General features: G+C 41.0%; 2 protein-coding genes and 1 non-coding gene across 6 annotated transcripts; 2 read left to right on the top strand and 1 right to left on the bottom strand.

Moving 5' to 3' along the window:
- Positions 1-274: 274 nt before the first annotated feature.
- Positions 275-7,610, bottom strand: slc2a10 (solute carrier family 2 member 10). 4 transcript variants are annotated; one of them, XM_006800225.3, is made up of 6 exons: positions 7,480-7,610; positions 6,120-6,275; positions 3,559-4,821; positions 3,294-3,416; positions 1,062-1,197; positions 275-983 (listed from the first exon to the last, which is right to left on the bottom strand). In XM_006800225.3, the coding sequence occupies exons 2-6, from the start codon at positions 6,190-6,192 to the stop codon at positions 887-889; spliced, it is 1,692 nt and encodes a 563-aa protein (XP_006800288.2). In that variant the 5' UTR covers positions 6,193-6,275; positions 7,480-7,610; the 3' UTR covers positions 275-886. The 4 variants fall into 4 exon arrangements, with proteins under 4 accessions (XP_006800288.2, XP_035767655.2, XP_087696578.1 ...); XM_035911762.2 differs by having other exon boundaries at positions 6,120-6,278; positions 7,480-7,602; XM_087840452.1 differs by having other exon boundaries at positions 6,120-6,195; positions 7,480-7,602.
- Positions 2,688-2,791, top strand: LOC118453660 (U6 spliceosomal RNA). The gene has a single exon (XR_004843390.1). It is a non-coding gene; the product is annotated as a U6 spliceosomal RNA (small nuclear RNA).
- A 2,006-nt stretch (positions 7,611-9,616) lies between the features above and the next one.
- On the top strand, positions 9,617-11,781 carry tp53rk (TP53 regulating kinase). The gene is made up of 2 exons (XM_087841236.1): positions 9,617-9,872; positions 11,144-11,781. Exons 1-2 carry the CDS (start codon positions 9,650-9,652, stop codon positions 11,629-11,631), a joined length of 711 nt encoding a protein of 236 aa, XP_087697362.1. The 5' UTR covers positions 9,617-9,649; the 3' UTR covers positions 11,632-11,781.

Raw genomic sequence — 11,781 nt, 5'->3', positions numbered from 1 at the left:
TGTGCTGTTTCTACTAGTGGTTAAAATCTACTACCTCTCTGTGCAAAAACAAATCTGTGTCCAGTTGAAGTGGATGCTTTTCTTCAGATGTTGCACAATATCACGAATTTGAAGCCTGTTCACATGGATGGAACACAGTTGTTTTTCCTGCCATTAATTTTCCTTTTTCCATTCAAAAAGTCTGCCATAAGGATGGGTCCGCTTATAGGCCCAGTTGTGATAGAATATAACCCCCCCACCTCCACACACACACACACTTCTGTTGTAGATGGTAGGAAAACAGTTATTTTGGTGTAGTATGAAAGATTTATTCAGTAGGACAAGCTGTAAAATCTATGAAAACATTTTCCGAAGACTTAATATCTTAAAGTTGATATTTTGAGGTAAACAAGCAAACCTTTTGTTTGACAGTCACCTCTCATCCCCACTATCCCCTGCATCTGGATAGTGTAGTGGTAAGACTAGACACCTTTGGAGTGAGAGTCGTTCGTTTTCCCCACCCGGTATCCAGTAAGGGTCCTGGCTAGACCGCGGCTATGTCTACAGCCTGTCTGCAGCTCGGACACAAGCATTTCACTACATGTTGTGCTCTGTATGAATGTGTATGTGACAAATAAAGGTTTGTTTGTTCTAAAGCAGGAGCTGGAAAGATGTTGACCTGTTAAGTTCTCTTAACAAAGAAATCCAATAAGCCCACAGTGGTAAAGATAAAAACGAGCTCATGTCACCCAGTTAAGTTCAAAGACATGTTACAAAGTTCTATATCATTCATGTTCAACCCTCATGAACTTCGGCACACGCTAACTGTCGATTTTTATTTTGACTAAAGATTTCAGGTCAGCTGTTTGAGGTGATGTCTTCCTAAACAGTTCATTATCTTTTTGGTTCACCCTGATGTGCAAACCTGACAGTGCACTCTCTGGTATTGTGGGGAGGTATTTCTGCTGCTGCTGAAGCCACAGCACTCCAGATGGTGGTAAAACCTGCAAAACAACAGTGGAGGCCTCACATTGCATCACTCGACTCTGTATTTGATCAGATGAATAGACTGCAGATCATACCTGTTTAAACGCAGCTCCTTGTCTATTTCCTCCAGAGTCTTCCCTTTTGTCTCTGGCAGCATGAAGTAGAAGAACATTGCAGCTGCCACAGCAGTCAGCCCATACACAAGAAACATCCCTGACAGTCCAATCATATCTGCAGAATTAAAACACATTTCTTTTTGCTACCATGTTCAAAAAAATATTTACACTGTGGGTCTTGATATGTTTTTAAAGATCCCCTCTCGTACTAAAGCAATTATTTAAAAAGAACAATCTTTCATTTTAAAAATCCTAAATGTTCAATAACTACTTGGACATACACAGGCTGCCATTACTTTGTGTGTTGGGTTCTAGGTTAATGACATACAATTAGAGCCATACGTTTTTGAATAATGAAAATAAAGAAAAACCAATTTGCTTCTGTAAATCACAACAGTGGATTTTAAATCAAACAAGTAATCTTAACTGTTAAACTTAAATTCTGCATTTATAGATTTAATATTTTGCATTTTTTGATTATTCATTATCAAAAAAATATTAAATTATTTCGTGCAACACATTTAACTTCAAACTGGAGATCTTTTATTTTGGTATACTATTAACTCAAGTCAAGGTTGGGTTCATTTAAAAGTCAACATTATAGCTATCTTACTTTTAAAAACAAAAAGTATAATTCTCCATATTTCACACTTTCAGTCTCCATTCAGTTATAAACAAGTCACTCTGAATTTTCACATAATTAACAGTTAACAAGCTTTCAAGCAGCTTTCAACTTTTATCTGCCAGCATGACAGCGATCACAAATTCTCATCTCAAGAAGCACAAATAATTGTAGTATTCGAGTATTATCCACAGCCAGAAGCAAAGCTGATAAAAACTGGAGGTGGGCCCGAGAGAGTAACTTGCTTTACAATACTACCCATGATAACAGTGGTATCTTGATACATGCTCAATCATCCAGGTAAGTAAATCCCAAAAAGGTTGATTCAGTTCATCTGGACGTAGCGTTTCCAGTGGGAGAGACGTTTCGTCACTCATCCAAGTGACTTCTTCAGTCTTCTGACTGCAGGTTTCGCCATTCTTATAAACAATGACTGAAACCAGCACTACTGAATAAACAATGGGCTGTGAGGTCAGTTCCTTGATCATTAATGATGTAAGAACATCACATCAAGAAGGCCCTGAGTAAACGTGGTTATCCTTACTGGACATTTGTTAAACCTGGGAAGGCACCTAATGAAAGCTCCAACCGATCCAGGAAAGAAGGACAACCACTGCCTCCTGTGTCAGGAGTATTGGAACAGTTGAGATGCATTTTTCCTAAACACTGCGTCTCTGTGGCTTTTAAGCTAAGGACCACTTCACATGCAAGTTATAAACAGAACTGTTAACAAAGGGCAGCCCTGGCAGAGTCCAACTCCCACCAGTAATGAGTCTGACTTAGCAAGTCGAGCCATTTGTCAGGGTGGGATCACCACTGGTAGCTTAATGTTAGCAGTTAATGTTAGCGTGTTGCCTTTTCAGGCCCTCGGAGGCATTTATTGTGTTTGCAACAGTGGATCCTTGTCTTTTTGTACATTATTTATGAGTTCATATGTATATTCACCACATAATACAATGTAATTACACTTTATTGTATCCAGTACTTTTATTTTAGGGTGCGCACTAAATTGGATACGATACAGAGAAGTTTAGCATTGCCCTTGTGCAAGGATGACACGCAAATTCGTGAAGCGTTCCACATTTTTGTGGGTGGCTGTAGCGCAGGAGGTAGAGCCGATCATCTACTGATTGGAAGGCTGGTGGATCAATCCCTGGCCCTGCAAATATCCTTGTGCAAGATACTAACGCCAAGTTGCTCTCTGATGCATCAGTCAGAGGGTGGGTGAATGTGGCATGGAGTTTAGAGCGCTTTGACTGAGCAGTCCATTTATCATGCATCATGAAATCAATAGATGTAATGAACATTTATTTTGGAAGCATTTTATTATTATAATTATTATGATTTTTTTTATGTCCCTATGTGTTAGCCCTGCGACAGACTGGCGACCTGTCCAGGGTGTACCCCGCCTCTCGCCCTATGACAGCTGGGATAGGCTCCAGCGCCCCGCAACCCTGAAAAGGAGAAGCGGAAGCGAATGGATGGATGGATGGATGATTTTTTTTATTCATTTATTTTTTTCTGGTAAACTAAAGGTAAACATCTAGCTACTTTAAAACCTATAGTGCTATTGAAACTCCAAAACTCACCAATAACATTCAAAAAGGTGAAGGTGACCAGCAGGTTTGCAGCCCAGTTGAAGCAGTTGGTGAATGCGAATGCTCTTCCTTTAACAGCAGCTGGAAATATTTCACTCAGGAGGAGCCATGTCACTGATCCAAAAAAAAAAAAAAAAAAGTTATGATGACCCACAGGTAAAAATTGTAATGGAGGTAAAGCTATGCTTGACAAATACACAGAAATTATTTAAGCTTTAAATCTATGAAGTAAATAATATTGAGTAAATTTACACACTTGGTCCAAATCCAACAGAGTATGCACTGACAGTACCCATCATACACAGGAGGATGATCCAGTTGATCACTTTGCCGTGGGCTTTAGTAAAAGTTTCAGGAGTGGGTTCCAAAGAAATGTGGCCGATTTTATTGAACACTACATCCTTATCTTGTGTGGTGTTTTTAAAAAGAAAGTGGTTTCCAGTCAGAGACGTATCAAAAACAGAGTAATTGCCAACAGGTGAGTGATGTGCCCGTGTTTCGTTAGCGTCAATGTTTTGAGAATCACAAGGTCTCATAGCGGTCACCTGCGAATGTCCACTGAAGAGTCCGATGGTTATTAGGCACAGAGCCATGACAGAGCAGCCTCCGATGAGCAGAGGCCTTCTGCCCACTCTGTCTGAAAACGCCATGGATATCAGAGTAGCAATCACTTTGACCAACCCCAACCCAACTGATGCCAACACTGCTGAGGAGTCACTCTGAAATCCCACTGTGTGGAAGATGGTGGAGGCATAAAACAGTACGTTTGGCTGGCCTGTGAACTGCTGAAAGAGAACTAATCCCAGCCCGATGATAGTCCGAGTCCTCATATTGTCCTGGCGCTTGAACAGGTAGAAAGTGCTGTGTTGAACCTTCTTATTTCTCTTGCTAGACTGCACTTTTGAGTCCTCTGCTTCTTGGGCTTCAGTGCTGTCAAAGCACTGACTCTGGTTGAAAGAATCCTTACTACTGGAAGGGAGTAAGCAGATGGACATGAGCTGTACCAGTGTTGGTACCACAGCTAGACCAAACATCCACTTCCACCCTCTTTTATAGCCAGACAGGATATAGTTAATGGCATAAGCTGACAGGATGCCCACAGTAATCCCAGCCTCATACAGTGTCACCAGGAAACCTCTGCGGTCTGGACTTACTACCTCAGACACAAAGAGGCAGCAGGACATGGAGGATACAGACAAGGCAAAGCCTATTGTGATCCTTCCTATGACCAGTGCTAAGAATGAGTTGATGAGCAGAACCAGGCTGGCTGTCAGGATCATGACATTGCTGATGAGGATGGAGTTCCTGGAGCCATGACGGTCAATTAAGCAGCCGCCAATGATCGAGGCCAGCAAGGCTCCTATCAGCAAGGAGCTGACCAGCGCCTCCTGCTGAATGCACGACAGCCTGAAATCAACCTTGAGCTGCAGTAAAGCGCCCGATATGATGCCCAGCTCATAACCAAAGACAAGTCCGCCCAGAGTAGACACCACACTGGCCAATGGCGTGATAGGACAACCTGTGAGGAAAGAAAAATTAAGATGGTTAATTTTTAAAGTATAAAAGAAAATGTATTGCCTCCCAAAGGAATTACACAGAAGGAAACTACTGAACGGTTATAAGATTCGAATCCATTCCTTTTATGTTATTTGTGGTAAACTGAATTGGAAACATTATTTTTCGTTGTGTTTGTTGGGTTAGCGTCTAGAAATAAAGATAGAACTTGAAACGGCTTGGTTTGATGGATACTTAGATGATGTTATTTGGACAAAACCTTAAATCCTTCAGATGTCAGGAGTTAGTTTACAATTTACTAAACTCCTGACATCATCAGCAAGTGGTATTACAACTTCATCTTGCTGTGTTGACACGGAGTCTGGCGTCTGGTAGAGTTTCGCAGTCCGTGGTGACAAGGGACCCCGAGGTACTTGAATTGGGCAGCTTTAGTCAGCGCCCAGTGGCACTCTACGGGTCAGAGTGCTGGCCAGCGACGACCAAACACGAACAAGCTCTTCACACCATGGAGATGAAGATGCTGAGGTGGCCTCTGGGTCTCACACGACTTGACCGAGCGAGGAACGAAAGATGTCAGGAAACAATGGGGAGTGACACCAATCACAGACAAGATGCGAGAGGCAAGGGTACGGCCATGTTGTCCGTAGCAATAAAAATTCCATTGCAAAGACAGCACAGCAATTAGATCTGGATGGAAACAGGCCACAAGGAAGACCAAAAAAGCGCTGGATGGACCGAATCAAGGATGATATGAAGGCTGTGAATGTTACACCAGAAGACGCCCTTGATAGGAAGAAGTGGAGGAAGGCATGCAAGATAGTGGACCCTGCGTGGCGGGATATAAACCGCCAGGAAGAAGAAGATCGTGCTGATCACGTTAGAACAACAGGTGCATTTTAGCATTAGAAAGTACCCTAATAAATGAGCCACACTGGTTACTGTGATCAATGTGGTTCTCTGATGTTCAGATTCTATTGATTGAAATGCAAATGAGGCAGAAAAAGATGAAGATGTAAGCTGCTGGAGTTCAGTCTTCCCTTGATAGTCATTTAATTTTCACCTTTGCACCTTTGAGTAATTAAAGATGTTGTGTTGTTCAATAACCATGTTCTGAATGTAGATTCAGGGCTTCGTGTGAAATGTGAGCTATCAGCAGCTAGAACAAGCAAGCAAGCATTTGCACTGGCCGATCACATTAGTCAACACTAATGCATTTCACACAATATTTACACCAATTTACTTTATGTCACAGTAAAAATCAGCATTTTATTGTGGTAAACTGATTTACATAAAATTACTTACTCATTGCTTCTGTCCTGTTATGTGCACATTTAAGCCAGACCATGCAGCTCTGAATCCATCTTTCAGAAGACATTCACTGTAGAGTATATGAGAAACAATAAAAAGATCATCTCCATTTCGTGTACTGTCCTCCTGCTCTGGCACCAACAGGAAGCCCTGCTGACAGAAAATCAAAGGAAGCCCATCAGAGCCTGTAGCAGCACCGCTGCCATGACAACGCTCTTGTTGATTACAATGATTTCATTAGGGAGTCCATGCAAAGAAGGTATAAAAAGAATTAAATAAAACATGTCTGTGTAGGAAGCAGTTAGCTCGTCAAAGTATAATTCTGCTAAACATCCTGTCACCTGACAGTGACAAGGCAGCGGAGAATTTGATGTGTCGCTCTGAAATATCAAGAGGGAGGGGAACACCACTACTGTAGTTAAAAAGCACTTGTGTCTCTGCTGACTCTGGAAGACATTAATGATCACTGACAAGCTTCAGTATTCATTAGCTGGAACACTGAACTGTCACCGAAACATCCAGACTTTCCTGACTGGTGGATGAGTCATCCAACAGTTCATTCACTGATCAATAACTTGGACAGTGCTCATAACTAACATGCAAAAGACAACGATTCAACTTAACGCTTGAACTGAAACTTTGAGGTATGTTGGCAGAGTCGTCTGTCTTTTTGTGCTAGTGTCAGTCCAGGGTGTATAAGAGCCTTCTATGAGAATAACCTGACTAGTTTAACAGAGTAACTTTTCATCACTTTTCTTAAAACAATTAATTTGTTTGACAAACTTTTTTGTGTAAAAGGTGGATTAATTCAATCTTTCAATTTATTAAATATTTAAATATTTAAAATCTGCAAGTAGAATGATTTCATAAGTTACTTTACAAAATTTGCTGTGCTTTTTCGATAGTAAGGCAGTAAATACGGTATACAACTATTATATTTGTTTCCGACTATTATTGCAAAAATAATGATAATAAGAATAATGATGATAATAATAGCAATCCACCTGGAATTAAATACGATGTTTAGAAATCTGTAGCACGGCTGGGATTCACACTTAAAACCATGACAGTAAAAAGTAAAATATTTCCTTATAAAACACTTCAATAACATTTTTACTTATAGTTACGTAAATGCCACCATATTTACGTAAAATTCAAAATTCCATAAAAATTCCTCTTCACAAGTCTCTGCAGCCTATTTTAGCGCTCCAGCTTCTTCTGTTGTGGAGAAATGTAGCTCCATTATTCATCCCTCCCACTGTATTTCAGCAGGCACAGTGGGCACGCACACACACACACAGGGCAATCCGCTGTGAATTTATATATTTTGGGTAGAACAGAGAAATGGACTCACCTCTGGCAGCAGGAAACAATACACAAAAATGCTCCTGGAAAACCTCTGGCCCTCCAGGAAGTTGGGGCTACGTGGCAGCAGTGTCGAATTGCAAAGAAGAATTTCTTGGCTAAGTTTTGACGCCAGAGGTCGTCAGCTATGGAAGTTCCCGGGAACGTAATCCAGGCAGAGGATCTGCAAGCACCGCCCACAGCCGGCCAGAGCAGAGAGGAGGACCAGTCCACTCGCATTAATGACGAGTATAGTTAACTATTTATTTTATAAGTAGCATAAAGAGCTGAAGAGTTAAAAAAAATACTCGTACTGCATTTTGCGCGTATTATTAACTGTGATATAATTACTGGTGATGATAGTGATATGTCAGTGCAGTAAACATAATATAATATCACATAATTTGCTGACACTGAAGGTTTCTAGAATAATTAAAGCTTTAGAATATATTCTTACATTTAAAAAAGAGATATGTAAGAAATCTATATGTATACACTGTAGGCTTGCCTTAATTAATTACACTATATTGTAGCTGAACAGAAATACTGTTTAACAACCTCTGTTTGTGTGTGCCTGCTATTTATTCTGGTTTGGTAAACTGGAAATGGTGAAATTCTGCTCTTACTTCATATAATCGATTTAATTTTCAATGAAAATGTTGCGCTGATGGTACCTTAGAAATATGTGTTTAATATGGAATTCATACTGGAGATAATGTATCTGAAGTTCAATAGCAGGACCACACCCCACAAATCCCCCTTCCAGTGGTATGTCTATCAATGCCGACTTCCTGCCACACAAAAGTTGTTGTTTTCATGCCCCTCTCCTCCTCTCCTCCTATTTGCCATCGCCTTTTAAATTTATCAAGATCTGGCAGGCCAGGAAGGTGCCATTTGTCTTCAACCTGCCAATGGATTATTTTTTTGGACAGAATGTAATTATTTGTTAAAATGGTTTTGTAGGAGTCTTCCAAAGTATATATAAAGAAGACAATTTGATCTCAAATTTCTAGAAATGAGCTTCACCACCCTCCATGTTGAAACTACTGTGGGCAGCTATTTTTTTGTCTAAACAAATTTTAAAACCTGTAGTCACAGTGATATAAAAACAATGACATAAAACTACCAGATAAGTTTTAAAAAAAGTTTTTTTTTTCCTTTGAAAATTCCACCAATGTCTTTTCTTTTTCATAATCCTCTCAGAAATGTAGATTCAGGGATCTTTGAGTTACTTAAAGAAAAAAAAAAGAAAAGAAAAGTGATATAACAAAGCCACAGGATTTACAAATTCTACTTTATCCTTAATTTGCTGAACAGTTTTTCATCCTGACCCCATCTTGTATTTTGTCAGTAATGGCAAATAACTCGAAGTGGTTAAACAAAAAAACCCACACTTGCTCAGAACTGGGATTGAAGGGTTCAGGTAAGCAGCAGAATGGCCGACGGCTGTCTTCAATTTGAAAATGCTGATATGGATGTAACAGTATATATCAATGCAAACTACACTTAAAATGTTAATACTATTATTACTGCTGGGTCTTTACATTATAAATAAAGTGCCTTTAGGCGACTGTTGTTATGATTTGACACTATATAATTGAATGGAATTGAATGAATACACTAACTGGCCACTTTATTAGGTACACTGTGTTGTACCGCCTTTCCCCTCAGAACTGCCTTAGTTTTCATATGCATTGTTTTTGCAAGGTGATGAAAACATTCTTTAGAGAGTTTGGTCCATGTTGACATGCTGCCATCACACAGCTGCTGCAGATTTGTCAGCTCCATGATTTGAATCACTGCTCCACTACATTCAAAAGGTGGTCTATTGCATTAACAGTAACAATGAAGTACAGTGAACCCGAGTCATGTTCAAGAAGCCGGTTTTAGATGGCGTGAACTTTGTGAGGTTATTTGTGTATATGTGTTCTACATATACATAAAACGTTTCTCTGTATTTATGTGTAGGTATTTTTGTGGTCGCTAGGTGGCAGACGTAAAAAAGAGCACAGAGGAAAACGGAGGGACCGTTTTTTGGATACGAATTGTAAACTCATTGTCTGACCCATACTCCGGAACAGTAGGAGGCGGTAATGCTCCTTTACGTTGGTTGCAACCGCCGTTAAACACAAAGAAGAAGAAGAACGGAGGGACCGCACAGCGCGGAGCAGGAAGTAAACATGGCGCGGGAGAACAACACGGCGGTCCCTGAGTTCCTCGGGCAAGCAGAGTTGTTGAAGCAGGGAGCAGAAGCCCGGGTATACCGGGCCGAGTTTCTGGGAACGCCAACCATAGTGAAGGAAAGGTTCCCTAAACGCTACAGACACCCGGCCTTAGACGAAAAGCTGACACACCGCAGGACCGTGCAGGAGGTCCGCGCCATATTACGGTGTCGGAGAGCAGGTAAGTCCTCCGCTGGTGGAGGTGATCAAATTAGCACCACCCGAAGGTGGTTTAAGAATATTTGTAGCCAACTAACCCACTGGATAGACTGTTGGCTTTGCTGGTCGTTAGTTTCTGAGTCAATGATTAGGCCAGATTGACTTTTCAGCTAAATTGCTTTTAGTATCTGAACAACAGACGATATTCAGTCTGCAGAGACGTACACAGCAGCAGTTCTACCTTGTTGGAAGCTTCGGATCTGTGAATATTTATACTTGCACCATGATTTAGGCTACGTCCACACGTACCCGGGTATTTTTGAAAACGCAGATTTTTCTATGCGTTTGCACCTTTCGTCCACACGTAAACGGCGTTTTCGGTCACTGAAAACGGAGATTTTTAAAAACTGCCAGGGTGGATATTTTCTAAAACTCTGTTTTTGCATTTACGTGTGGACGAGAAAAACGGAGAAAACGCAGCGTCAAAGGTGTGCGCCTTTTTTGACGTCACACTGTGCGCCACGTTATTGTTTCGGTGAAATGAATTTCTACAATATTATTACTGTTAATTGTTCTCTCTGCAGTGTTTAAATGCTTACATATACACACACAGTTACTGTCCCTCCACACATACAACTCGGTTCTGCTTCTATGCCCCATCTTTGTTTACTATTTCCCACCGAGGCTTCTAGACTTCTGATTGGCCAACATTTCTGCATGGTTAGGAATATAGCGCCACCTGCTGCTTTGGCATGTTCCTAGCAGCGTTTTCCTTCATTTCTGCCTTTACGTGTGGACGGGATTATTTTTTAAAACGAAAACGCAAAATCTCTGTTTTCAAAAATACCCGTGTACGTGTGGACATAGCCTAAATAATTAAGCAGCCATTAGTAGATTAACAACAAAGTGGAATGTGTTTATTCCTTTGCTCGTTTCATTCAAATGCAAGAAAGTGATCTCTACATAACTCATAGTTAGTATGTTGTCTACAAACCCCTTCTTCTCCACAAGGGGGCACAATAGATGAGCAAATGCTTCCACAGATGTTTAGTCACAGCTTCTGCATGAAAAATTACAAATTCAACCCTTCTCACATTTTATCTCTTATGTTTTGTTGTGCATTCTCAACTTGTGTTATCTTTGCCCCTTATTCAACATGGATCTGAACATTTTCTCTAAAATCTGCTCCGCCCACACTGAAACATCTTTTAGCCACACACAAACCTTAATCGATAATTGAATGGTATTGTAGTCACACAAAGTTTGTAAAATCAGACTTTTTCTTCTTCACAGGAATATCTGCCCCTGTAGTCTACTTTGTGGACTATACCTGCCACTGTATCTTCCTGGAGGACATTGTGGGCTCCTCAACTGTGCGTGACTATATTGCATCTGCTCAACAGTCTGACTCCTGCAAGGAGATGAAGTTGCAGAGGCTGGTCGAGCGCGTGGGGCAGGTCCTGGCTAAAATGCACGATGAAGATGTCATCCATGGAGACCTGACCACCTCCAACATGCTGCTGAGACCCAGCCCAGAGGGAGGAGAATCCGACCTGGTCCTCATAGATTTTGGTCTGAGTTACATCTCCGCTCTGCCCGAGGATAAGGGTGTGGACTTGTATGTGCTGGAGAAAGCCTTCCTCAGTACCCACCCCAACACAGAGGAACTGTTTGAGAAGCTGCTGAAAAGCTACACAGCGTCATCCAAGAAGTCATCAGCTGTCATTAAAAAGCTTGACGAGGTTCGGTTGAGGGGAAGGAAGAGGTCAATGGTGGGGTGAAGATACTCCCCATGTGTGTACAGGGGCAAACTTGTGGAATTTCATAACGCTGAAATTAAGACACTGTTGTGCACAGTCTGTAAATTAACATTATGCAAAAATTGTAATTGAATATAACAATATTTCTAATAAATGGGGCCTCAGATCTTG

This window comes from Neolamprologus brichardi, chromosome 5, assembly GCF_056152115.1.
Source record: "Neolamprologus brichardi isolate AB-2024 chromosome 5, ASM5615211v1, whole genome shotgun sequence".
Classification (NCBI taxonomy): domain Eukaryota; kingdom Metazoa; phylum Chordata; class Actinopteri; order Cichliformes; family Cichlidae; genus Neolamprologus; species Neolamprologus brichardi.
This window is presented reverse-complemented; position numbering and strand designations above follow the sequence as displayed.